The following is a 26,170-nucleotide window of genomic DNA, read 5'->3' on the forward strand; positions in this document are numbered from 1 at the left end:
TTTTTTTTTTTTTTTTTTTTTTTGTGCTTTTGGATTCTTTTATATCTAATCTGAACCATGATCTTTGGTGTCCTGAATAGGTGTCCCGTCTGCCGATACTGTCAAACACCAGAGCCAGTAGAAGAAAATAAATGTTTTGAGTGTGGTGTTCAGGAAGTAAGTAATGGGTGGTGGGAAGAACAATGAATACAACTTTGGGATTTTCTTCTGCCTGGTGCGGTTTAAATTTTTTCTGAGTCTGACTTTTTTTTTTCTTTTGTGTCTGGTTTTTGTTTTTGTTTTTTATTGTCTGGAGTCAGACAAGGCATACAAATGTAAAAGTATCTTATTCCTAAGCAAAATACCTTATGTTATTGTTCTCTGTTCCTTTACAAGACTTTGACTTTTATTTATTTTTATTTTTTTCTGGTACTGGAGATCAAACTCGGGACCTTGTGCTTGCCAGGCAGGTACAGTGCCACTGAGCTACATCCCCAGCCCAAGACTTGGACTTTTATTGACATACTTTGAATGTTTTTCTTGCCGTTTCTCTAAAGTTCTGTAGATCAGAAAAAATAATCCATAAAAGCATCCTGAGCCTATTGGGATTTAAACCTACTTTAAAACTCCTGAGAAACAACTCTTAAGTCTCATTCTTTATTGGGGCCCTTGCCACACCTTTTAGGCTAGGCCATGTACTTTTATTTAACTAATTAAGATCTTACTTCCTCCTTGGCAGAATCTTTGGATATGTCTCATATGTGGCCACATAGGATGTGGACGGTATGTGAGTCGACATGCGTATAAGCACTTTGAGGAGACACAGCACACCTATGCAATGCAGCTCACCAACCACCGAGTCTGGGACTATGCTGGAGGTGAACCCCACTTGTTTTCTAATTTGGATTCATTCTGCATGGAAAGTTTTCCTCCCGAACCTCTCTCTCCACTTTCCCCTCACAGTGTGACATGTCATCTTCCTAACAGCTGTTGCAAACTTTAATTCTAATGGTGCCCGTAGGCACCATTTCCTAGGAAAGACCTTAATGGAACATTATAAAGAGAGTTTATGGTTCCACTCTTGGTTTCTCAGTCTCTCTTTACAATTTAAGCGATTTGACCCACTTTCAAAGAAATTTAGATGTATAAAAACAAAATATCTGTGAGAGTTAAAAGCGCATGGTGTGTTGGCACACGCCTGCAATCCTAGCACTCAGGAGCTGAGGCAAGAGGATCTCTGAGTTTGAGGCCAGCCTGATTTACACAATGAGTTCAAGGCTGGCCTGAACTACAGAGCGAGACCCTGTCTCAAAAAAAACAAGGGCTGGTGATTTAGCTCAGTGGTGCCACCACCTGCCTTGTAAGCACAAGGTTGCGAGTTCAGTCCCTATTACCAGAAAAGAAAAGAATACATGGCAACCCTTTTCATTCTAAAGAAACATGCTTTGATTAACTCATTCTTTTCTTTAGATAATTATGTCCATCGACTGGTTGCAAGTAAAACAGATGGAAAAATAGTACAGTATGAATGTGAGGGTGACACTTGCCAGGAAGAGAAAATAGATGCCTTACAGTTAGAGGTAAGATACTTACTAGTTATCACTCAGTGCCTATTCTGTTTCTGCTCCTTTTACTATTCTAACTGGAAAAGCTGTTTGGCCATTTAGTTTTGTCGTTTACCTTACATGTAATTTTTTGTTTGTTTTGTTTTGTTTTTTGAGACAGGGTCTCACTGTGTAGTTGAGACTGACCTGGAACTCACTATGTAGCCCAGGCTGGTGTCGAACTCACAACGATCCTCCTGCCTCAGCCTCCCGAGTACTGGGATTACAGGCGTGCGACCCCACGCCCGGCTCATGTAAACTTTTTTTAAAATGCCATCATTTATGTGAAGAATTACATTGTCTTGTTTTTCTTTTCTGAAAGTCTAAGTTTCATGTGCTTTTATTACTTTCAGTGTGACATTCCTAGTTATCTTAAATTCAGGGTAAAGATAAAGGTATCTTCCACAGCTGTAATAAAGCCAGAAATAAGAACATTCCTGTTGGCATCACACTAACAGCTGGAAACTGAACAGAAAAAAACCCATAGCATCTCTCCATCTCTGGAATTACTGGGTACATACTTTGGGCTGGCACTTTATAAATCAGAGGCTTATATAAAATGTATACTCAAAGTATATATTTATAGGATATAAGTATAGTCTTATATACTTAAAGCCTTTTTTGAGTATTAATGTATTTGAAGAAACAGAATTTGCACAATCTGGTTTTTCTCCATAGCAGTAAATCCTGTCTACTGTGAAATTGTCATAAATTCCATGTTAGTGAAGAGAAAGTTTCAGTATAAGTCCTTTCTTATAAAAATTTTGAAAAAGATTGTTCTAAGCCAGGTGCAGTGGTGTTATATCAGCTACTTACTATTCTGAGACAGGAGGACCGCAAGTTCAAGGCCAACCTAGACAATTTGTCTCAAAAAATGAAAAGGACTGGGGATATAGCTCAGCTCCGTGGGTTCAATCCCTACTATAACAGGGGTGTTGGGAGGGACAGGAGACAGGAGAGAGAAGTGTTTGTTTAAGGCTGCTATCTTTTAGCCACTGGAACCTACTCCCTGCCTTTGTGAATTATGTATTCTGATGGCACAGACATTCTCCTAATTGTTTCTTCCCTCTAACCTACAAACATTTAGGTCTCTTAGGATGGTCTTTCCAAAATAATGGTGTGATTTTGGCACTGTTTGGATTCTCTTTTGCCCACAGTTCTCAATATACACCGTATAGCTTTTCATAGACACTGGTGTCACTTTTTCATTGCTGAAGAGATCCTAAACATCCACAGCTCTCACTTGGTCCAGCAGTCCTCTGGAGTACGATCTCTGTCTGTCAAGAGCTCTGTCCAGAGCTCTACCAGATCTGTTGCCACAAGCCATTTGTCCCTTCCCTGTAGCTACAGCTGTTTGATCATTCATGCAGCCATGCAGCAAGCAATTCTTGACATCCAGTATGTGCCAGGCACTGGAAATACAGAGGTACAGATACAGCTCACTTTGAGAGTTGAGTCCATTCAGGGCAACAGGTGGATCCAGTGACTAAGTGCTAGTATCACACTGCTGCTGCTGCTGGTGGGTAGGGTGCTAAGGAAGCCAAGAAGGGGAGCTTAACGCAAAGGCTGGGAGATGGATGAGTTGGTTTGAGTTATACACAGATTTCTTTTTTCTTTTTTTTGCAATGCTGCAGGTTGAACCAGAGCCTGGTGCATTCTGAGCATGTGCTGAGCCACTGAGCCACACCTTAGCCCTGAGTTATACGTAGATTTAAAGCCACTGTGGTTCTTTTTAAAATCAGCCAGACCAGTATAAGTTTTTGTATATGTATATTTTTCTGTTTTTCCCAGTTAGATTTTAGACCGCAGGGGGTTGGGGCAGAAGTGTAATTGTCATTTCTGTGTCCCTTAGTCCAGTGCCTATTGAGTAGAGTGGAACTCAGCCATCACATACATACATTCCTGTGTGTGTGTGTGTGTGTGTGTGTGTGTGTGTGTGTGTGTGGTATCATGCATCAAACTCAGGGGTGCTTTACCATGGAGCAACATCCCCAGGCCCTTTATATTTGGTGATAGGTTCTCGCCAAGTTGCCCAGACAGTTCAGCCTCCCTAAATGCTGGGATTACAGGCATGTGCCACCCCTGCAGCTTTTTTGGGGGGGTGGATTGTAGTTGAGACGATCTGGAACTCACTATATAGCCCAGGCTGGTCTCGAACTCACAGCAATCCTCCTGCCTCAGCCTCCTGCGTGCTGGGATTACAGGCGTGGGCCACCACACCTGGCAAATTTGTTATTTTTTTGGTACCGGGGACCAAACTTGGGACCTTGTGCTTGCAAGGCAGGTGGTGGCACCACTGAACTAAGTCCTTGGCCCCTCCCCAGTTTTTGACATACATTCTGATAAGCCAGGAATGGTGTCCCATGCCTACAGTCTCAGCCACTCCAGAGGCTGAGTCAGGAGGATCACATGAGCCTAGGAGTTTGAAACCAGCCTGAGAAACATAGTAAGACCCTATCTCCTAAACAAAAACAAAAAACTGCCTTCTGATGGTTACATTTATTCTTTTATAAATCATTACAGGTCACATTTTAGTTGGATCTCATAGACTAACAAGAATGACTTACATTTATTCTCTATTTTTAGTATTCATATTTACTAACAAGCCAACTGGAATCTCAGCGAATCTACTGGGAAAACAAGATAGTTCGACTAGAAAAGGACACAGCAGAGGAAGTAAGTCTGGTCTGGTGACTGCTGAATTGTGGTGGAAGGCAATCTGGTGGTGTATGGAAGAAAGGAGAGCACAAGAAAAAAATACTTAGAATTTTCCCTTCTTAGTGTGATAATTGGTAGAGAACTATTTCACCTCTACAAAGAAATCTTGGATTTAAGGAATTCAATGTTTTGGTATTTTAAAGTTTTAAGAGATTGTGTGTGTGTGTGTGTGTGTGTGTGTGTGTGTGTGTGTGTGTGTTTACCTCAGTCAATCAGATACTGTAGTGCCTTATGAAGTTCCATTAAAAACATAGACATGTGTACATGAGGGTTTGTAATTTGAGTTGGACAGTTGGTTCGTCAACCTGGGAACGGCCGCTTTGGGGAGCTGGATGGGAACTTCTGAGGCAGAGTGATAGTGCTGAGGCCTTCTAAATCAAAAGAAAATTGGGCAGATACCTTGGATCTTTGGGGACCACCCTGGTAAATTACTGAGGGTAGCAGTTTCCAATTTTTAATCAAGTAACCTTTAAAGATGCCATTCAGCTGGGCAGGATGGCACAGACCTATCGTTCAACTACTCTGGAGGCTGAGATGAGATCACTTGTGTCTGAGTTTGAGGTTAGCCTTTGCAACACAGTAAGACTCTGTCTTGAAAAATAATTAACTAGGGAAAAGAGGGAAATCCCACTCAGTTCTTCCAACACGCAAAAGGGAAAAGTGGTGTGATTTTAGTGAAAAGCTGCGTGGAGGGCCCAAAACTCTTACTTGCTTGATTTACCCCTTGTTTCCAGCGTATAAAGGAAACCCTGAGAGTTCCAAAAAAGGTAGTTTTAAAAGCAGTGACTGGGCTGGGGATTTAGCTTAGTGGTTCTGCCGCCTGCCTAGCAAAAGCAAGGACCCGAGTTCAATCCCCGGTACCCCCCCACCAAAAAAAAAGCAGTGACAGAAGGGACAAGGAGGAGAGGAAAGGTGACATAAAAAGAATTAAGATGTGTTTTGTACATGTACCAGCTCCTACAGTGAATGTAATCATCATGTACTACAAATGTGCTAATGAAAAAAAAGTGAGCACTTGAGGGTTTGTGTATAATTAGGGCTTTAGATCTAATGACAGTATGTGTGATTTGACCATTCCCTTAGAAGCAATTAAAGGCTTTTAAAATGATTATCTTAGTGATTTGGCAAGTCCCCACCATTTCCTGGACCTTCTGAGCCAAGAACTGCAAGCCAGGCTTGGGGCCCACATTGGGGTAGAACTGTCCTGAAGCCTGGCCAGCCGGGCCCAGGCTCTTACTTTGTGCTGGGCCCATGGGCCCTACTTTCTGGATATGACTGTAAATATGAGAAATAGGATTTCATTTTTATTTTTTAATAGCTGCTTGACATTAGCTTTGAAATAATTTCTAATGAAGTTTCTGATGCAGTTCTGACAAGAACCTTCCAGGCAGCAGCAGAGACACTCAAGGTCACTTGACCTTCTAGCCTGAATAGGGCTTGATTGCAGCACATGCAGGGAAGGACTTGCCTCCTTGCACTCGTTGGAAGCAGGGCACACTCGCTGCCACTTGGTGTCACATTATGGACTCACAAGGAGGCGTCTGGCAACACAGCTGCAGCCTTACTAATGGGTTTTTCTATGGGAGACACCAGCATGACCACCTAAAATGCTTGAAGCAGACCCCTGAGAGCTCGGCTTGGGATTCTCCCTGCCCTTTAAGATTCCTTAGGATTAACTGCATTCCCAAAGATGTACCAGGGGGAGGTAAGGCAGGGGCAGGAAAAGGGAGTGCCAGAAAAATGCTTGTGCCTGTGTGTACCATACTTTTGGGTGGGTAACACAGAGCCCAGCGCAGTCCAGATGAAAGCTTGCAGTGTTTTAAAGGGTGTTTTTGTCTTCCAATAACAAATGTTATTTATCCTTAGAAGTTCATGGGCAATGCAGTCCTCTTGTTTTACCACTGGTACTCTTTTTTTGGGGGGTGGGGGTACCAGGAATTGCTTGCAAGGCACATACAGTGCTGCTGAGCTACATCCCTGGCCCTAGTACGCTTTGTTTAGCATTTTTGTAGTACTGAGGGTTGAATCCAGGGTCTTGCACATGCTAGCTACATCAGTGCTCTACCACTGGCCCACACCCCTAACCCTTATTTTATTATTAATTTTTAATTTGGAGACAGAGTCTTAGTTACCCAGGCTAGCCTTAGAGTTGTGATCTTCCTGGCTCAGCTTCCCAAGTAGATGGAATAACAAGCATGTACCACTAGGCCTGGCTACACTGTAACATTTTACATTTACCCTGTTAGATAATGTATTTTTATTCATATAACACCAAACTCATTTCACAATCCAGCTGGGAAAACACTGATTTAAATGGACCTAGAGGTCCTTAGAGGCTTGTTGTATGAATCACGGATAGGATCTATGCTACAAATTTAGATCTAGTCCAGAAGTCATGTCTCCTTTGGTATAGAACTTTTACCTCCCTAGTAGAGCAAGGTTTAGAACTTGACTTTGGTCCCAGATTTGGTCCCAGACAGGATTCACCACATTCCACCACATGTCCAGTGACCTTGGGCATATTGCTTTATATTTTTCTAAGCCTCAGTTTCTGTCAGTAGTTGACTTATCTACAACACTGGCCTGTTACGCAAAATAAACAACATATTACTGTGAAACACATAGCCGATGCCTGCATGATAGAGTTTAAGTTAAGTTGCTTTCATTCCTCACTGTTACTGCCTTGTGGTCCAGGTCACCCAGCCTCCCCAGTTCCCCTTCCCACCTCATCTTCTCCCAGGGTCCTTTGGCAGAGGCATTGAGGTGGTTCCCAAGACTGTAGAGGCACACCAGGGTCAGTCCAGTGTCCCCCTAGCAGGATGTATTCCACAGATATATTGCCTTTATAAATTTTTCAAAAAAGCATGATTGCCTTTATTTTATATGGCTTTAAAGTACGTGAGGAAATCAGTAGTTTAGAAAACAACCAAAGAACTAACTAGAATGAACTGATCCAATCTTCTCAGATGACCAGTGGGTAATAACTGTTGGAATACAAACTCAGGTGGAAAAGCCAATGGGAAGTTAATAATGGTTGGCCTCAAGTAGGCCATCTGCTCCAGGGCCTGAGGCTTGCTAGTTACTTTTCAGCGGCCAAACCAGACATCCAGCAGCTCATTCTCTTCCGTATCCTACCTAGTATAGATAAATAGTAAGCAGAAAAAAGGATTCCTCAAAAATTGTATTTCTGGGCCAGGTGTGGTACAAGCCTATAACCCTAGTATTAGTCCAGCCTGGGCGACTCAAAAGAAATTAATTTTTTTTTCTTTTTGGTACTAGGGATCAAACTCGGGTCCTTGTGCTCCTGAGAAGAGTATTTTTTTGATACTGGAGATCGAACTAGGAACCTTGCACTTGCAAGGCAGGTGGTGGAACCACTGAGCTAAATCCCTAGCCCTCTTTTTGTTTATGTTTTTTGTTGTTTTGTATTTTTGTTTTGAGACAAGGTCTCTCTATGTAGTTCAGTTTAGGCTGGCCTCAAACTCATTAGAGCCCAAGGCTGTCTTGAACTCATGGCGATCCTCCTGCCTCAGCCTCTCAAGTGCTGGGATTATAGGCATGTGCCACCACGCCCAGCAGTTTTTATTTTTCAGGGCTGGGGAAATAGCTCAGTTAGAAGGCCCTGGGTTCAATCCCCAGGACTGGAGGAAAAAAAAAAAAAAAAGAATATATATTCCTATCACAAAAATTCTTTCAAATGATTACCTGACCTTGTTAAAGTTTGCTTTGTCAAAGTTATAACAGATAATGGGGGAGGGTGGCATCAGTCCCAAGGACCACAAAATTTTACCTGTTCTCTCATTGGCTCTTTCAGATTAACAACATGAAGACCAAATTTAAAGAAACAATTGAGAAGTGTGATACTCTGGAACATAGACTAAACGACCTCCTGAAAGAAAAGCAGTCTATGGAAAGGAAGTAGGTATAATTGGTTCATTAGTTCATTCTTTATTTATTTATTTTTCGTTTGTGAGACAGGACTTTGCCATGTAGTTCAGGCCGGTCTTGAACTCACTGTGTAGCCCATCTTGGCCTTGGATTTGCTGTGATTTGTTGTTCTCCCCAAGTTCTGGGATTACAAGTGTGCATTACCACACCCCCCCTTTTTTTTTTTTAAGACAGGGTCTCATTATTTGGTTCAGGCTGATCTTGAACTCACTATGTAGCCCAGGCTGGTCTCAAACTTGGGGCAGTTCTCCTGCCTCAGCCTTATGAGTTCTGGGATTACAGGCATGCATCACCACACCTGGCTCTCACCTTCTGTTCTTTAAATTAGCCACTTTCTGGTCACAGGCTCTGTAAACTGATAATTTCCTTCATTCTTTTAGAAATACCCTTATTTTCAATTGGGTACTATATATGACCAGGTTTTCAGGGGGTCTTCTCTACACATAGAGCAAACTTATATGGTCTGTCTTTCACTAAAACATGAGGTGCTTTCCACAAAGTTGGCACTGTGTAGAACGGAGTCTCTCCTGCTGTCCTTGGGCTTGCTGTGTGTCTGGATTTCTTCTATTTTTGCCTGTGGGAGGCAGCTTCCTTGTGTCAGGAGCCCACAGCTTCTTTGAGACATGGTAGCTAAGACCTGGCAGTTAGGAAAGAGACTCCACCTACACTGGAAATGTAGGATCTGGCCTTTGGCAAGAAATAAAGGCCCAAGATGTAGACTGTGGAGTAAAAAAACCTCAGAACAGCATGGCAAGAACATTCCCTACCACTGTTGTTTGGAAAGAAAATTGTTACTGATTGCATTTATCTTTCTGGCTTAAGTTATATTCACAGAAATGATGGGATTTTTTTTTACATCCCTACAAATGGATCAAAAAACACATTTAAAGGACCGGGGATTTAGGTCAGCGGCACCGCACCTGCCTTTCAAGCTCAAGGTCCTGAGTTCATGCCTGGTACCAAAACAACAAAACTAACAACACTTTTTTTTTTGAGACAGGGTCTCACTATGTAGTTGGGTCTGACCTGGAACTCACTGTGTAGCCCAGGCTAGTCTCGAACTCACAGTGATCCTCCTGCCTCAGCCTCCCGAGTGCTGGGATTACAGGCATGCACCACCATGCCTGGCTCAAAAAACACATTTAAAGGAGGTAATCGGCCCTCAATATTTAAATAATCTTTTATTTTGGAGTAAATTTAGACTTATAAAAAGATTGAAAAGATAGTAATGTATAGATTTCCCTTGTATCCTTAACCCATTTCCCCCTCCTGTTTAAAAAAAAAAAAATTGTTGGGCTGAGATTTAGCTCAGTGGCACCACACTGCCTCACAAGCACAAGGTCCTGAATTTGATCCTTGTATTAAAAAAAAAAAAAAAAAAAAAGTTCAAGCCCAGCCAGGTATGGTGCCACAGGCTGAGGAAGGAGGTTCACTGCAAGTTCAAAGCCAGCCTGGTATGTATGTATGTGTGTATGTGTGTGTGTGTATGTATATATATGTATGTATATATATATATATGTGTGTGTGTGTGTGTGTGTGTGTGTGTGTGTGTGTGTGTGTATATGTATGTATATATATATATGTATATATATGTGTATGTATGTATATATATGTATATATATATATACATATATATATACACACACATACACACATACATACATATATATACACACACACACACACATGTCTCAAAAAACCAAACAAACAAAAAAATAGAAAGTTCAAGCCCAACCTAGGCAACTCAGCAACTTAGACCCATTTAAGGGCTTGGGACTGAGCATGGTGACATAGGTCTGCAACTTTGGCACTCTGGGAAGCTGAAGGAGGAGGACTGCAAGGGTCAAAGGGCCTAGGTTTAATCCCCAGTACTGCAAAAACAAGTTTAATATTTTAATTGTGGAAAAATGTATTTGCCACACAAAATTTGTCATTTTAACCATTTTAAAGCATACAACTCAGTGTTATTATGTGCATTCTCAGTATTGTGCAACCATCGCCACAGTGTTTCCAGAATTTTCCATCATCCCAAACAAACTAATTAAAATTTTTATTTATTTATTTATTTATTTATTTATTTTATTTATTTTTTGGTACCGGATCAAACTTTTTAACCATTTTAAAGCATACAACTCAGTGTTATTATGTGCATTCTCAGTATTGTGCAACCATCGCCACAGTGTTTCCAGAATTTTCCATCATCCCAAACAAACTAATTAAAATTTTTATTTATTTATTTATTTATTTATTTATTTTATTTATTTTTTGGTACCGGGGATCAAACTCAGGCCCTGTGCTTGTGAGGCAAGCACTGGAACCACTGAGCTAAATCCCCGGCCCTAAAATTTTGTTATAAAAACAACACTGCAATATTAATAGAAATCAGAATATGACAGAAGGGTCAAAAGTTCAAGTCCAGACTAGGCAACCTGCTGAGACCCTGAATCAGAAAGGGGGAGGGATAAAGCTCAGCACTCTGGGTTTAATCCCCAGTACACCAAAAAATTAAAAAGCCTCCTAACAAGTTTAAGTGAGTTAAAGACGAAGTTAGAACTAGAAGTTACTCTTTTTACCTCCTGTGTCCTGCTGTCTAGATGTAACAACAGTATCAACAGTACCTGTGAATATTTATGTTTCCTTTAGCTCCACGTATATAAACATCTCACCTACATCATCTTTTTATCTACCAAGAAAAAAAAAAGTATTCCTTTGAAGAAGTATGGTTTTGGAGATGCTTTTTCATACTGGCAGATCTAGATCTAGCTTGATCTTTATAACAGTTGGATGATCTTTGTGGTATAGATAGATGGAACATAATAATTTTAACTAGTTCTCATGTCTTGCACTTCTATAAACTTCGTTTCGTTTTGTTTTTAAATGATCTCGCTATGTTGCTCAGGCTGGCCTTGAACTCATGGCAGTCTCCCTGCCTCAGCCTCCCCATGTGCTGGGATCACAGGCCTATACAACCACAGCCAGCTCTATAAGCATTCTTGCAATAAGCATCTTTCTTCATTTGTCTTTTTGCACAACCCCAAGTATATCTGTTCTTTGAGATTAAAAAAGCAGATTAGCTGTGTCAAAGCGATGTGCATTTTTTATTTTTGTACTTATCGCCAAGTTGACGTCCAGAGAGTTTGTACCAATTCACACTCCAGTGCCAGCATGTAAGAGTACCTTATTTCCTGTGTCTGAGCTTTTTGGCATTCTGATACACGAAAATGGGCTTCCAAATGGTGTTTTAATTTGTACTTCTTTACTTATGAGTAAGATTGGGCATCAAGAATCATCTCACCCAATTCTTGAAAACCCTTTGGTTAGACATAAACACCTTTTCTTCTCCAGCAAATCCAATGAAGTCAGAGCCCTTGACTCTCCAAGAATGTCATTGTTCCTCATAACTTCTTTATCATGGCTACCATCTCTGAAGCACCTATTTAGCCACAACTGCCAAGCAGAGAAGCAGTAGTTTTTACCATGAGTCATACATTTCTGCTACTGAAAATTTTCTGATTCTTTAAAAAGTGTCTTGAGTTGGTTGCCTGTAATCCCAGCACTTGGGAGGCTAAGGCAGGAGGATTGCTGCAAGTTTGAGGCCAGCCTGTGTTACACAGTGACTTCAAGGCCAGCCTGGACTACATAGCAATACCTTATCTCAAAAATAAAAGGAAAAAAAAAAAGCATCCTGAAAGTCCACGTGAGTCAAATTCTTGCTTCGCATAGCTGATTGCAGTGGTGGTGGTCTCCTGCAGCATGGGAGGAGGGGCCTGCTGGAAATGGATTCTGAGGTCCTGGCTGCTGTTCTGTCCGAGTGCAGAAGGGAGTCTGTGTCAGCAAGTGAAAAACATGCTGTTATCTTCCCTTGTTTTGCAAAAGGTGCACTCAGCTAAACACAAAAGTGGCCAAACTCACAACTGAGCTCCAGGAGGAGCAAGAAATGAACAAATGCTTGAGAGCCAACCAGGTCCTCCTGCAGAACAAGCTGAAGGAGGAGGAGAGGTTGTTGAAGGAGACGTGTGACCAGAAAGACCTGCAGATCACTGAGATCCAGGAGCAGCTGCGAGACGTCATGTTCTACTTGGAGGCGCAGCAGCAGATCAGCCACCTGCCTGCTGAGGCACGACAGGAGATCCAGGAGGGACAGATTAACATCCCCATGGCCTCAGCCTCCAGCCCCTCCTCTTCAGGGGGCAATGGGAAAGTGCCATCCCGGAAGGGCCGCAATAAGAGGGGCAAGTGACCTGCTGAGAAAGAGTCCCTGAGACTGTCCTCCTGGCACTGCAAGCGTGTGCTGGGACCTTCAGCTGAATGGGAGGGTGGCCCCTAATAAGTACAAGTGAGGATCAAGCCGCAGTGTTTGGCTCTTTCATTTGCTAGTGTGTGGTATAGTAAAAGTAGAGGCTGCTTTCAGGAGAGCTGATGGCATGGGCAATGTTTTCAAAGGTGGTAAGAGTTCACTAACCTCAGACATTCTAATGACCATTTTGCCTTCCTGCTTGGTAGATGCCCCACTTCTGCTATGCATTTTTCTGTTGTGTTTATTGAGTTGGAATATTTGACGTTCAGTTCTCAGTAAGTTTAGACATGAAGTTTTTTTGTAACCTCAAAGGTAATGTTACCTAGCAGTGAAGCACTAAACCTCCCAAAGGTGATAGCTACTGCTTTAAAGGGAGGTTCCCAGTGGCTGCTGAGGAGCTAGGAAGGTTCCTTAGCATCAGTGTCCTATCATTGCTATCCCTCCCTTCCTCTGGGGACTTGAAGGGTTGCTTGAATGTTGTATGAAGAGAGGCTGGGTTGTAAACGAAGTACTGGCTTGTCATCAGCAGCCATCTCTTCTTCCTCTGGGGCAAGCCAGGAAAAACAAGCAGCCTGGGGCAGGTTGAGTAGACCCAGTGTTGGAAAATAGTGGCGTTCCACTTTGTTTGTTTTTGCACCTCAAATAAGAGAGGTTTAATGGCTACTCCAGGATTTAAATCTGAGTGGATTTCCTGGCATCTAGCAAGAATAAGCAAGGCACTTTATCAGCCCTGTGAAAGTGTAGAGAGAGGCTTCTGACTAGCTAATTCTGTATTTTGCTAGGATCAGTATTTTCTGAATGTTTACAAAAGATCAGGCTGCATGTTCAGGTTGCAGCTAGAGGGAGCTTGGGCAGAGTTTCAGTTATGCCTTCAAGATATAACCAAAGGCTGTTTTAAATCCTGAAATTAGAATTTCAACAGAGCCCCCTTTAAAACAGTCAGGTAATGTTTGTTGTGGACCAATAGAGGTCTGTGTATTTTCTCTTGAACCAGAAACATCAAATAATTCCTAACATGGAGAAATGGAGCAAAATTAAAGCAAGATCCACATTGGAAATGAGCTCGTAGAATAGGTAGCTGGTTAGGTTAGCAAGGGATACTGTTAAATGATGGGTCTTGTTTTCTGCTTTATAATTAGCCAAAGGTTTTGGATTTTATTTTTAAGACTTATTGGGGCCCATCCCCTTTGACCTAAATGTCTTACACGTTACTTATTAATACATCAACTGCATTGCTAATCGCATCCAGTTCTGTGGGATGTGCTACAGCGTTTCTCAGAAAACCTCACCTGTAACTGAAAAATGAATGCACTTAGACCTTTTTACTTAGGGCACACCAACACTCCATGGATTTAAATATACAGATAGCATAAAGCAAGAGTGGGAATGCAAAGCGTAACCTAATTCTCTTTCCTATAGAGATTCTATTTTATTTAAAATCTATTTTTGCACTGGTTAGAATCCTGCTGTTTTGACCAAGTACTTGTCTTGCATGTCTGACCTTGCAGAAGCTGGGGTGGATCGTAGCATACTAATTAAGAGAATTAGAAGTACTTTGCAAAGCTTGCTGCTCCTCGTCTCATTCTGATCGCCTCTATCAAGCAGCCCTGCCACCAGCTGGAGAGCAGAGTCTTTCAGCACAGGTGGAATAAAAGCTCGGGAAGGCTGTGCCCAGAGGGATGAGCAAATAGGCAAATGTTTCCAAACTACTTGAAGGTTTGAAAGAAACTTTCCATGAAAAAAAAAAAATCAAGGAAAATACTATTTCAAAAGTCAAAAAGTTACATTTGAATTTGACAAAATTAAATGAGATAGAAACTGTTAGTGTTTTCTTCTGGATGGAAATGAACCACAATATGCCCCCTACTACCTTGCACAATAAAATTGTATTAAAATAACAAACTTTGAAATTACTCTGCCAGGTGTGAAATTTGTTATCTCTGACATTTGTTTTGGGTGTGTGTATCCAATGATCTAAGAAACAGTGGCCTGAATTTAGAAGCTGAAAGTCAACTGAACATTATAGTGAACCACTAAATTTTCCATCTTTCAACCCTTTCTTCCAGCACCCTAAATTACTGAAAAGTCCCTGAACCATGGCACAGGCCTGTAATACCAGCCACTCTAGACAGGTAAAGGAGAAGGACCCCAGAGGGGGCCCAGAGGGGGAAAAAAACGTAGAGCCAGGTGTATAAGCTAGGGGAAATATCTGAATTTGGAGTCTTAGGGTAAGGAAAGACTCAGACATACAGCTCTTGAAAGCGAAAAGCAACCAATTTCATATGCCTGTGACTTTCTAGTCCCTACACCAAGCTGAGACTGTTTTTGTTTTTGTAAACAAATGTGACCTGTTAGGATACACTGAGTAATGTAAGTCACCTGAAGCTACTACCTGTCCCTGTTTGCATAGCAAAAGTGTCCTCATCCAAAGGCTGGGAAACTCATGCAGACAGCCTTGGCTGTGGTGAGCTTTTCGCACATTCCAAATGAACCTCACCCTTCTGTTGTTTGGAAAACCTGGTCCAAGGTCAATTCATAAGATTTGGTGGCCATACACAATGCCACAGTGCTTGGGCTGGTAGCATATTTTGGCTATAAGGGCATATGTTTTTTAAAAAATTATTTGTTGGGAGGAGGGTGGTAGAGTTTTGTTAAATTTCCCAGTCTGGCCTTAAGCTTGGGATTCACCTGCCTCAGCTTCCTGAGTAGCTGGGATTACAGGTGTGCACCACAACACTTGGCTGCAAAAATCGCCCTTAACATTCGTAGGAAACTTGCTCTCTCTGAGATATAGCTATAGTCCTTCCTTTTGTAGAGGGAGATTCACAGTCAGAAGGACCAACCAGCTCCTGCTTCTTTGATGCTACAGAGGACATCTGAGCTACCCAAAGACCCAGCCATCACCTTACAAAGCTTAAGGCACCACCAGGTATTCTGTGGCAGCCCTCTGGCGCCACCGCACCCCTTTCTGTCGTTCTGTGCTGGAGATGGGCCCAAAGACTTTGCATCTGCATCTGCTGGGCAAGCACCCTCCCACTGAGCTTCATCCCTGTCCCCTTTCACCATGGCTGTGAAAATCTCCACCCCACACACTGTGGATTGAACTCAGAACCTTGTGCTCGTGCAGCACCGCTGAGCTAAATCCCCGTTCTTGCTATGAAAATTCTTTATGAGGACTTCTAGAATATCTGCATAGTGCACCAACAGATGCAGCCTTTAAAGTTAAAAATTTTAAGTTACAGTGAAGCACTAAGTGACAAAGGACATGTGTCTCCTACTCTGTGATATAAACTTGAGATCTCCCCAGAAATGTCCTGTGGTCTTCCCGGAGCAAACCAAAAACATTTGCACTTGAGTATTAGGAGAAATTACATAAGGCTTCTCTCATTTTTTTAAAGAGGGGTTGTGGCCTCTTTATGACTAATGTGATACTCAACCATACACTACCTTTTCATTTTTTAATGAAAACCCTTCTTTACCTTGAGCTCCTGAAATGTGTGCTGTCCCTGGAAGGGTCACATACTCGGAGCACAAGGACTAACGTTGAAAGCTGTACTTGAGAAACCTAGGTATCCTCTTCAGGGACATGGAGTCATCTCATGTATTCCTGGAAGCAGGAGAGCATGAAAGCTGGTCTGCAGTCATTTCTTACTCTGGATTTTGCATTCTTGCCTCATTAAAGAAGAGATGAACAATCTTTTCTACAAGATGATTGCAGGCCTTCAGGGCCTAATGTTGAATGGCTCTGGGTCAAAAACATCTTACTGGAATCATCTAGCAAATGTGGATTTGGTACTTGGCATGGAGCTGTGCTGGTGCAGATAACATTTGCTACTCTAAGGCTAATGCTGACTAAATGAACTAAAGCAGCTTTGTTTCTTTTCAGACCTTGCTCTAAATCCCCTGACCCGAAACCCAAGATTGCCTCAAAATTAATGCAAGCAGGTTAGTCCAAGAGGGAAAGTGAAAGAGTAAAATCACATTCAGAATTTTGCAACCTAAAAGCTTACAAGACCCAACATCGATGGCCCCTGGTATAAAGCAAATAATAAAAGTCTGAACATAGCACTGAGCATAAGTACCCAAGGAGAGAACCAGTTCTGGTCTGGCCTCCAGATGGAGGCATCATTTACCATACTTTGCTCAGAAGCAGCAGGTCCCAGACCAAATATACTTCACACTTGTTTCCTTGTTTATAAAGGAAGAGCATTAACCTGGGCATGTAATCCCAGCTCTCGGGAGGCTGAGGCACGAGGGTCATAAGTTTGAGGGCAACCTAAGCTACCTGCTGAGATCTTGTCTCAAACAAACAATAAGAGTCCTGGCTCCATAGCTCAGTAAGTAATGTGTGCTATTGATTCCCACAGCCACCAAAAAATAATAAAGAGCCCACTGAGATTCCGTTTAGCTGTATGAATTCCTGAATGTAAATTCTCAATGACTTGGTCTCATAGGCAAAAATTTTAGACTTTTTTAAAAATTTTAGACTTTGACCAGAGCACCTCAAAAATCAAGTCCCCTGTAAAAGAATAAGGAATGAAGTGTTTCTACAACCAGAACTTACCCCATGTCACTTTACATCATTACCATAATGCTTGGCACCAAAGAACTTCAGTGCTGACTGAAAAGGAATACAAACTGATTTCTGGAGTAAAAAGAAGTAATCACAGAGAAAGACCTAGAAGTGAAGAAGAGTCAGCAGAAAATTTTTAGGACTAGAGTTTTCTCTTGGAAACATTCCAACAGAGAGCAACTAAAATGTGATTTATCACACACTTCTAGAGGGTCTCCCAGCAGCAATTTTTAAAAATAAATCATCTCTGGTTAGAGATACAGCCTTAACTGAAGCTGTACCCACTCATTTTCTGATTTGTTTATGCTCATACAGAAGCTGTGAGCTCTATTAAAAAAAAGGAATACAAGAACCATATTATACTCCCTGCCTCCCAAACACACCTGTCCTTTGGGGGTAAAAGAAAATCCTCCTTTCAAAATGCAGGCCTTGGGAAAACAGCTTCATTGCATTTGTTTCCACGCTGCAGAAAATCAACACTAACTGGCTTTGATCCCAAACCCGGCCAACTGCAGGACACTGAGGATTCTGCAGCCTGGAAGAATGCAGAGGCCTCCAGCCACCCTCCTCCCAGCACACCCGACTTCAATTATGCAGGGACATGCCTGGGCCGGGGGCTGCTGCCAGAATTCTCTTGGCCCAAACAGAGGAGGCCCCGTGTCGTGGCCCAGAATCTTTCCTGAAAGTCTGTGCAAGCTTTCTTCGTCGCTTCCTATCCTTCACTTTCATCACTGAGATTCCAGGCTGTGTTTGGCCTGAGTAATGCTAAAACTTGCTCCTGTCTTTCTTCCTCTTTGAGCTGAGTTCTGTTCTCCCTGTAGACCCTCTGCTCCTCACAGTTGTAAATAAGAATGTTTTGCTTTCAGAAACAGTCCTGAAAACGATGACCAAGTCCAACTCTTGTCCAGTAAGACCTTTTGTGGCCCACAGAGTTCACTCCTTAAAAATGTTTTTTGCTAGGGCTGGGGATTTGGCTCAGTGGTTCTGCTGCCTGCCTTGTAAGTATGGTCCCAAGTTCAATCCCCCCAATACAAAAAAAAAAAAAAAAAAAGGTTTTTGCTGAGTAGAATGGTGCACACCTGTAATCCCAGAATTTGGGAGGCTGAGGCAGGAGGTCCTAGCAAATTAAAGGCCAAGCTGGGCTACGTAGAGTCTATCTCAAAAACCAAACCAAACAAAACAGTTTTCACGTACTGAGATAACAGTCTTATAGGAACCCTTATTGGGTTACTGCTAGCCTTTGTAATGGGGACAAATTTAGAATGTCCCTCCAAGAGACTGGTCACCCCAACTAAACAACCCAGAGAGACAGAACTAAACTTCTGCCCAGTTTGGAAGAAGCCCAGAGCTGTTAGTCACCTTGCACTTGCTGAGAATCGGAATGGAAGTGAGGCCTTCCCGAAGTTTAACTGTTTATGCCAAAGCCAGCTCACATCTGCAAAATCCCTCCTTGGGGAACCACGGGCACTGCTGAGCACTTGGCACATATCATTCGTGCATTCCTAGCACATCCCTGTCAGATGTGTACACTCATCCCATCTTGCACAGCAGGAAGCCTGGGCTCAGAGGAGACAGAGTGGCACTTGGTGAGCCCTGACTCAGGTCAGCTGGCTGATAAGTGATAAAGGCACTGCTCAGTCTCGGCTTCATCTGACCCCCTAGTCTCCAAATCTGGCCTCGGCCCCACTCCACTCCACTGCCTCCTTTGGAACTTGAAAAATGTACAGGACACATTCTGTTCATGATTAGGAATTTCCTGGCCTGGTAGTGCACCTCTATAATCCCAGCATTCAGGAGACTGAGGCAGGAGGGTCTCACACAAACACGCACACACACACACACACACACACACACACACACACAAATGAGAGCCAGGCATGGTGGTGAACACCTATAATCCCAGCACTTGGGAGGCTGAGGCGAGAGGATCACTGTGAGTTGAGGCCAGCCTGGACTACACAGCAAGACCCTGTCTCAAAAACCAAAATAAGGGGCAGGGGATTTAGCTCAGTGGTGCCACCACCTGCCATGCAAGCACAAGGTCCTGAGTTCGATCCCCAGTACCAAAAAAAAAACCCCAAAAAACAAAATAATATTAACAATCACAACAACAATAACAAATAAATAATAAAATGTTAACAATCAGTAATGGATTTGAGTGGTGACTGCTCTATCTGTTATTGGCACCTGGAGAAAGCTTTCGGCAACCCCTTCCTATTCTGTTGTTGCTTTGAGAAAAGAGGACACTGAGTTAAGACTACTTTTGGGGAAGTTGGAAAGTTTGGGGAGTTTGAAAGCTTTCCCTGCTTCTCCTGGAGCTTTCTCTTAGAGAGAGAGAGAGAGAGAGAGAGAGAGAGCGAGAGAGAGAGAGAGTATGTGTGTGTGGTATAGGGGATTGATCCCAGGGTTGCCCTCCCCAACACCACTGGGGATCTAACTCAGGACCTTGCACTTGTGAGGCAGGCACAGCGCCACTGAGCTAAATCCCCAGCCCTCAGGACTTTTTTTTTTTTTAATTGACTCTCCACTTAATCTTTTAATGACCATACTTTTTTTTTTGGTACCGGGGATCGAACTTGGGACCCTGCGCTTGTGAGGCAGGTGGCTAAATCCACTGAGCTAAATCCTCAGGCCTGAGGACATTTTTTTTTTTTAGAGCAAAACCTTTATTAGTAGTTTTAGATGTACATAATGATAACATTTACCATAAGTAATTTGTACCTGTACCTGACATATCGTTTCTTCTTTCCCCATTTCCCCTTTCTTTGATCCCTCTTCCTCTTATTTACGAAAGCTTTGTTTCCATTTTTTTTTCTATTTTTTTCTTGTCCCTTCTTTCCTTTCCCCCACCCTCTCCCTTTGTCCCTCTTCTCATTTGAACATTCTTTCCATTTCCCAGTATACATTTTTATCTTGGTCCTTATTTCCACTTTGGTTTCTCACACAAAAGAAACAATGCAGTATTTAAATGTGTATCCCATGTGTCTCACTTAAGAGTATGGATTTGCACTGCCTGCCTTGCAAGCGAAAGGTCCCAAGTTCGATCCCTGGTACGAAACAAAAAAAAAAGAGTATGGTCTCAGGGTACATCCATTTAGCTAGAAATGTCTCAAGCTTGTCCTTTATGGCAGAGTAGTACTTCACTGTATAAAAAAATCCTACATCTTTATCCATCTGTAGTTGATGAGCATTCGGGCTGTTTCCAAGATTTAGCTATTACAGACTGCGGCTATAAACATGGGAGAGCATACATCGCTGAGATAGGATGCTTTTAATTCTTTCAGGATCACTGTGAGTTCCAGACCAGCCTGGGCTACATAGTGAGTTCTAGGTCAGTCCCAACTACATAGTGAGATCCTGTCTCAGAAAAAAAAAAAAAAAGCAGTCTCAACTTGGAAGGTGTAAGTCAGTGCTATGTGTATCTACATGTAAATGTGCTGTGAGAATTTGTTCTCTTTTTGTAGTATTAGAACATGTCAGATATATGATGATTTAATACCTATTTTTGTGTGCTGCAACTCACTTCTGTACATATTTCCATGTATCCTCTATTTATGATATATTCTAAATGTTAGAAGAAAATAGAAAGTACAAAAATTTTATGTGTTTTTACTTTTGAGACATAATTACCGTACAACAGCATCCAGATCTTAACTGTTCAGTTTGATGAGTTTTGTTTTTGTTTTCTTTTACCTTACCATATTGGGGATTGAAAGTAGAGCCTACTCCTCCACCCCACCTTTGCTAGATGCGGTGGTGCACATCTGTAATCCCAGCCCTTGGGAGGCTGAGGCAGGACAATTGCCATGAGTTCAGGTCAGACTAGGGTGCATTTCAGTTTAAGGCCAGCCTGAACTACATAATGAGACCCTGTCTCAAACAATAACAGCAACAAGTCTCTACCACTGAGTTAGATCCCCATTTCTTTTTATTTTATTTTGAGGTAGTATCTCCATAAATTGTCCAGGCTGGACTGGAATTTGTGATCTTCCTGTTTCAGCCTCCAGAGTAGCTAGGATTAACTAGCATGTGTCACCATGCCCAGCTCATCTGTTAAATTTTTTTAAATTGAATATAGGGGATGGGAGTATAATTCAGTTTTAGAACACTTACTTAGCATATGAAAGCTCTGAGTTTGGGTTCCAACCCTACCACCACAAAAAAGAAAATAGAACAGGACTGTGTAATCACCACCCAGACACCAAATCTGTGCAATCTGTGACAGGCCTCCCGATCCACAGATCATGTCTCCTGGTTTTTTGTTTTATTTTTGTACTTTGTATTACATCACAGTTTTCCCTTGGCATTCATTAGAAATTACTTGTGACTTTGTGTGGTGACACACATCTATAATCCCAGCACATTGGGAAGCTGAGGCAGGAGAATCAAAAGTGTGAGCCCAGCTTGGGCAACTTAGTGACTTAGACCCTGTCTCAAAAAATAAAAAGGTCTGGGGCTGTCGCTCAGTGCAAAGACCCTGGGTTCAATCCTCAGTACCTCAAAATATTACTTGTAAGCTCCTTTAGTTGGTTGTATAAAGCTTCCTCCATAGGGAGAATTTATTTAGTCTTTTGAAGCAGGAGTTGGCAAACTTTTACTTTTTTTGTTTTGTTTTTGTCTTTCTTTGGTGTGTCAGTGGGTTTGGTAGTTGCTTTGTTAAGGCAAGGTCAGAATTTCTTGTGAATTGGAAGTTTGGTTCAAGATTAAGTCTTTTAAAGCAGAGGGTTAAGTAGGCTTGGGCAAGGGTCATGATATCTCAGTTCAGGGTTCATGAAAACAACCAGGTTTTTCATTTATTTTGTTTTGTTTGTTTATATCTTGATAAATTATTGTTGTGGTTTTGATCTGAAATTTCATCAAAGGCCATGTGCTAGTAGGTTGGTTGCCTGCTGATGGACTTCACATAAGTGGTTGTTGGGTCATAAGGGCTCTGATTTAGTCTGTAGATTAAGTCACTGATATTGATGGCATTACTGGGAGGTGATAGAAATCTTGTCCCCAACTCCTTCTTCTCTGCCTGTCTCTGTCTCTGTCTCTCCCCACCCCTCCTTCCTGGATGCCATGAGGCAAGCTGCTTTGTTCCACCCCTTCCACCGTGATGTTCTGCTGCAGCAATGGAGCCAGCTGACCCAGGACTGAACCCTCTGAAACCAGGAACCAAAATAAACCTTTCCTCTTTTTATGTTATTGCAAGTATTTTGTCACAGTGATGAAAAGCTAACATAATTATCTATGTGTTTTCTATTTTTTTATTGTGATAAAATATATAAAATTTACCATTTTAGCACTCTGAAGTACATAGTTCCATGACATGTTTTATATTTCCATGGTTGTGTAGTCATCCTCACTACCCGGCTCTAGCACATCATCCATATCCCATACTGTAAAACTCAGCCCCATGAACACTTTCTGGCTGGCTTGAACCACTGGTGGAACATGTATGACTGTTCCAATAGGCAGCTTGTACCACTGGTGGTACAGATAGATCTAAACACTTTTATTGGTCTTTTTACTAATAAAACTAATAAAAAGTCTATAAATGGATTGAATCTAGTTAGTTGCTTGACTGTGAATAACTACTACCCAAATATAAATATTAATACTATTCATGCCAATTAAAAGTTATAATAAGATTTCATTAAATATAAGAAATTTATTCATATTCATAAATAGTTTATCAATAATTCTCTAAATTTTAACATGGCAGTCTTACAAGTACCCCATTGCTAATAGCCTGTATTAGTCAAAATTCATTCTGGTATGAGTGTCAAAAATGCAACCTCACTCTGCTTGGTGGCCTGCACCTATAGTCTCAGGACTTGGGAGGCTGAGGCAGGAGGATCACGTGTTCAAGATCAGCGTGGGCTCCACAGTGAGTTCAAGGCCAACCTGAACTACATAGCAAGACCTCATCTCAAAAAAAAAGAAAAGAAAAGAAAAGAAAAAATCCAACTTCAGCTGAAAAAAAGAAGTCATTTGGCTCTCATAAAGGGAAGCCAAGATGGAGCGGACCCTGGAGACTGTTGTCCCACATGTGCTGGCCTCACTGGCCCCTGAGCTCAGTGTTTCTCTGGGCTGGCCTCACTGTCCCTCTGCAGGCCAGCTTGCTTTCTCCAGGTGCTGGGTGATTGGGAGCAGCCGAACCCATACAGCTCCAGGCTCTGCTCCTGCCAGAGCTCAAGGTTACCTCCTCTTCCAGACTCCATGAGCAGCCCCATCTACGTCTTGTGTTCCCATCAGCAACAATCACTGTGGTTCTGATTGGCCTCGTGATAGTATATATGGTCAATGCTGTGGCCTTTAGGGCAGCTGTGATCAGGGCACTGTGACTGGCAGGGGAAATTCCCCAGTGGAAGGAAGGTAGTTACTGTGCAAATCGGGGTAATAGTGCTGGGCCCAGCAGGGAAAATAATTGGCATCCACTAGAAAACCACCCCACTGCAAAGTGGGTCTTCATCCCTGGCTGAGGGTAGCTCAGTGGGGCAGCATTTACCTAGCATAGGTGAGTTCCTGAGTTCATTTCCCAGAGGTTGAAAGACATCGTAGTAGACTTTATTAACTGCATATGTGAGCTGTGTTATGAGATGGTAGAATAAAGACAGTCAAGCAAGAGTCCCTGATCCAAAAGATCTCACAAGCAAACACATGATAAGATATGCAAATCAGCTACATGATTCAGCATCATATAATGCTCTTCTCTGGGAACATAAAAAGGGTGCCCAAATTCTACCAGCTGTGGGGTTAGAAAAGCTCAGGAGCACAGAACAGCCATTTGCACTATGCCTGGGAGTTAGAGAGATTGGCAGGTGGAAAGGGTCATTCTGTGGAGGAAACAGCAAGAGCACCCAAAGGTGTCGTGTTTGGGGAGAGTATTAGCCCTCCAAGGCATCCAAGTCCTAACCCTGGGATCTGTGACTCTTACCTTATATGGCAAAAGGTACTCTGAAGAAGGAATTGCCCTGATGCCCTTTTTTTGAGGGGCGGGGGAGACAGGATCTCATAGGTAGTCCAGGCTGGCCTCAAATTCACTATGAAGCACAGACTGGCTTTAAACTCATGACCCTCCTGCTTCAGTCTCCTGAGTGCTGGGATTCCAGCTCTATTAATGATCTTAAAATGGGTCATCGTGGGTTATCTGGGGGACTCTAGATGTGATCACATCTAGCGGGAAACAGGACAGCAGAATCACTGGGAGGTCCTGTGACCGTGGAAGCGGAAGGAGAGGTGAGCTGATGACAGCCACGTGCCCAGGCCGCCCCTCCACCTAGAAAAGGCCAGCAACAGGTTCTCCCTAAGAGCCTACAGGAGGGACTTGCCAGTCCACACTGGGAGTTTAGGCCATAAAACTCCTTGTGGACTTCTGACACCCTATGACTGGGAGATAGTCCCAATGTATGGTTTTAGTCCGCTGAGTTTGTTGCGGTTTGTTACCAGGGCCACAGGAAGCTCATACAGGCTAAGTGGGGTTAGAAAGAAAACCCGGGTAGGGAATGAAGACAGTATCTTACCTCACCAAACAATCTGCTCCTCATCCGAAAGAGGGAGGAAACGGAGACGCCTGCCCAGGCAGCAGGAGGAGATGGCTTGGAAAGAGACCTCTACTGCAGAGCCAGGAAGAAGGGGTGAGTGGGGATGAGGCGCTGACGGGAAGATATGGCCCTGTATTGGGCCAGTGGGTTGGAGGGTGCTAACACAAGGGTACTCAGGACATAGTTTCCAAGCTCCCAAGGCCTAGATAAGTAAGCACTGCATGGCAGGGGTGGGGTTGGGGCTGTGAGGGAGGAGGGAGGAACCCTAGGCATCCTTGAGGTCACTGAGTGTATAGCCCCTCAAATGGTTCTCCTGGAGCTGGGGAAGTGAATACAAAGCAAAAGAAACAAACAAAAAAAAACCAGTTCTTTTTATTAATTAATTAATTTAGAGATAGGGTCTCACTATGTGTAATTCAAACTGGCCTTGAACTGACTATGTTATGTAGTCCAAACTGGCCTTCAACTTGCTTGCAGTGATCCTCCTGCCTCAGCCTCCCAAGTGCTGGGATTATAGCCGTGGATCACCATGCCAGGCTTAAATTTTTTAAATTGATACATAATCATTGCATATGCTTAAGGGGAATTGTGATAATTTGATACATGCGTATAATGTGTAATGATTACATCAGGGCAATTAGCATTTCCATCTCCTTAAACATTTATCACTTGGAGCGGGAATTTAGCTCAGTGGTGCTGCCACCTGCCTCTCAAGCACAAGGTCCTGAGTTTGATTCCTGGTACAAAAAAAAAGTACAATGCAAAAAACATTTATCACTTCTTTTTTTTTTAATGGATGACTTTTTTGGGCAGATTTGAACATGCACATATTATACTTTAATCATTTCCCCCTACCACCTCCCTTTCACACCTTCCTCCCTGGTTTCACTTTTTTTTTTTTTCTTTTTTTTTTTTTTTTTTTTTTTTTTTTTTTGAGACATGATCGTCTAACTATGCAGTTCAGGCTGGCCTTGCACTCACTAGGTAGTCCAGGCTGACCTCAAAATTACAGTGATCCTACTGCCTCAGCCTCCCAAGTGCTGGGATTACATGCCTGTGTCACCACACCTGGCTGGTTTCACTTTTTATTTTTATTTATTTTTTTGGTACCAGGGATCGAACTCGGGACCTTGTGCTTACGGTGCAGTCAGCAGCACCACTGAGCTAAATCCCAGGCCCTTGGTTTTACATTTTTTAAGGAAGCTTGAAGCATATAATGCATTTTGACCATATCCATTGTCCCCATCACCCACTTTTATATGCCTCTCTGCCTCATTTCCTTCCTCTTGTCCAATAACAGTCTTTCTACATTCCTGTCATTCTTCTTAGATTCCACATACTAGGGAGAGCACGCAATCCCTGTCCTTCTGAGTCTGGTTTATTTCACTCAACATAGTGATCTCCAGATCCATCCTTTTTTTCTGCAAAGGACAAAATTTCATTCTTTTTTATGGCTGAATAATACTCTAATACAAAAATAAATAAATATACAGACATAGATGTGTAACATATTCTTTATCTA

General features: G+C 42.4%; 1 protein-coding gene across 3 annotated transcripts in view; it reads left to right on the forward strand.

Moving 5' to 3' along the window:
- Nucleotides 1-26,006, forward strand: part of Brap (BRCA1 associated protein) — a 43,322-nt gene extending 17,316 nt beyond the window's left edge. The window contains exons 7-13 of one of the 3 annotated variants that reach the window (XM_010604481.3): nt 81-156; nt 719-857; nt 1,450-1,559; nt 4,170-4,259; nt 8,116-8,219; nt 24,659-24,741; nt 25,978-26,006. In XM_010604481.3, the coding sequence (XP_010602783.1) occupies nt 81-156; nt 719-857; nt 1,450-1,559; nt 4,170-4,259; nt 8,116-8,219; nt 24,659-24,741; nt 25,978-25,991 (616 nt within the window). In that variant the 3' untranslated portion in view covers nt 25,992-26,006. Of the gene's footprint in view, nt 1-80; nt 157-718; nt 858-1,449; nt 1,560-4,169; nt 4,260-8,115; nt 8,220-12,125; nt 14,301-15,361; nt 15,863-24,658; nt 24,742-25,977 lie in introns of those variants that run through there. The other 2 variants (XM_010604482.3, XM_010604479.3) reach the window with 2 other exon arrangements.
- Nucleotides 26,007-26,170: the final 164 nt, after the last annotated feature.

Source organism: Fukomys damarensis, unplaced genomic scaffold (genome assembly GCF_012274545.1).
Source record: "Fukomys damarensis isolate Sample0158 unplaced genomic scaffold, DMR_v1.0_HiC HiC_scaffold_12, whole genome shotgun sequence".
In the NCBI taxonomy this organism is placed as follows: Eukaryota; Metazoa; Chordata; class Mammalia; order Rodentia; family Bathyergidae; genus Fukomys; species Fukomys damarensis.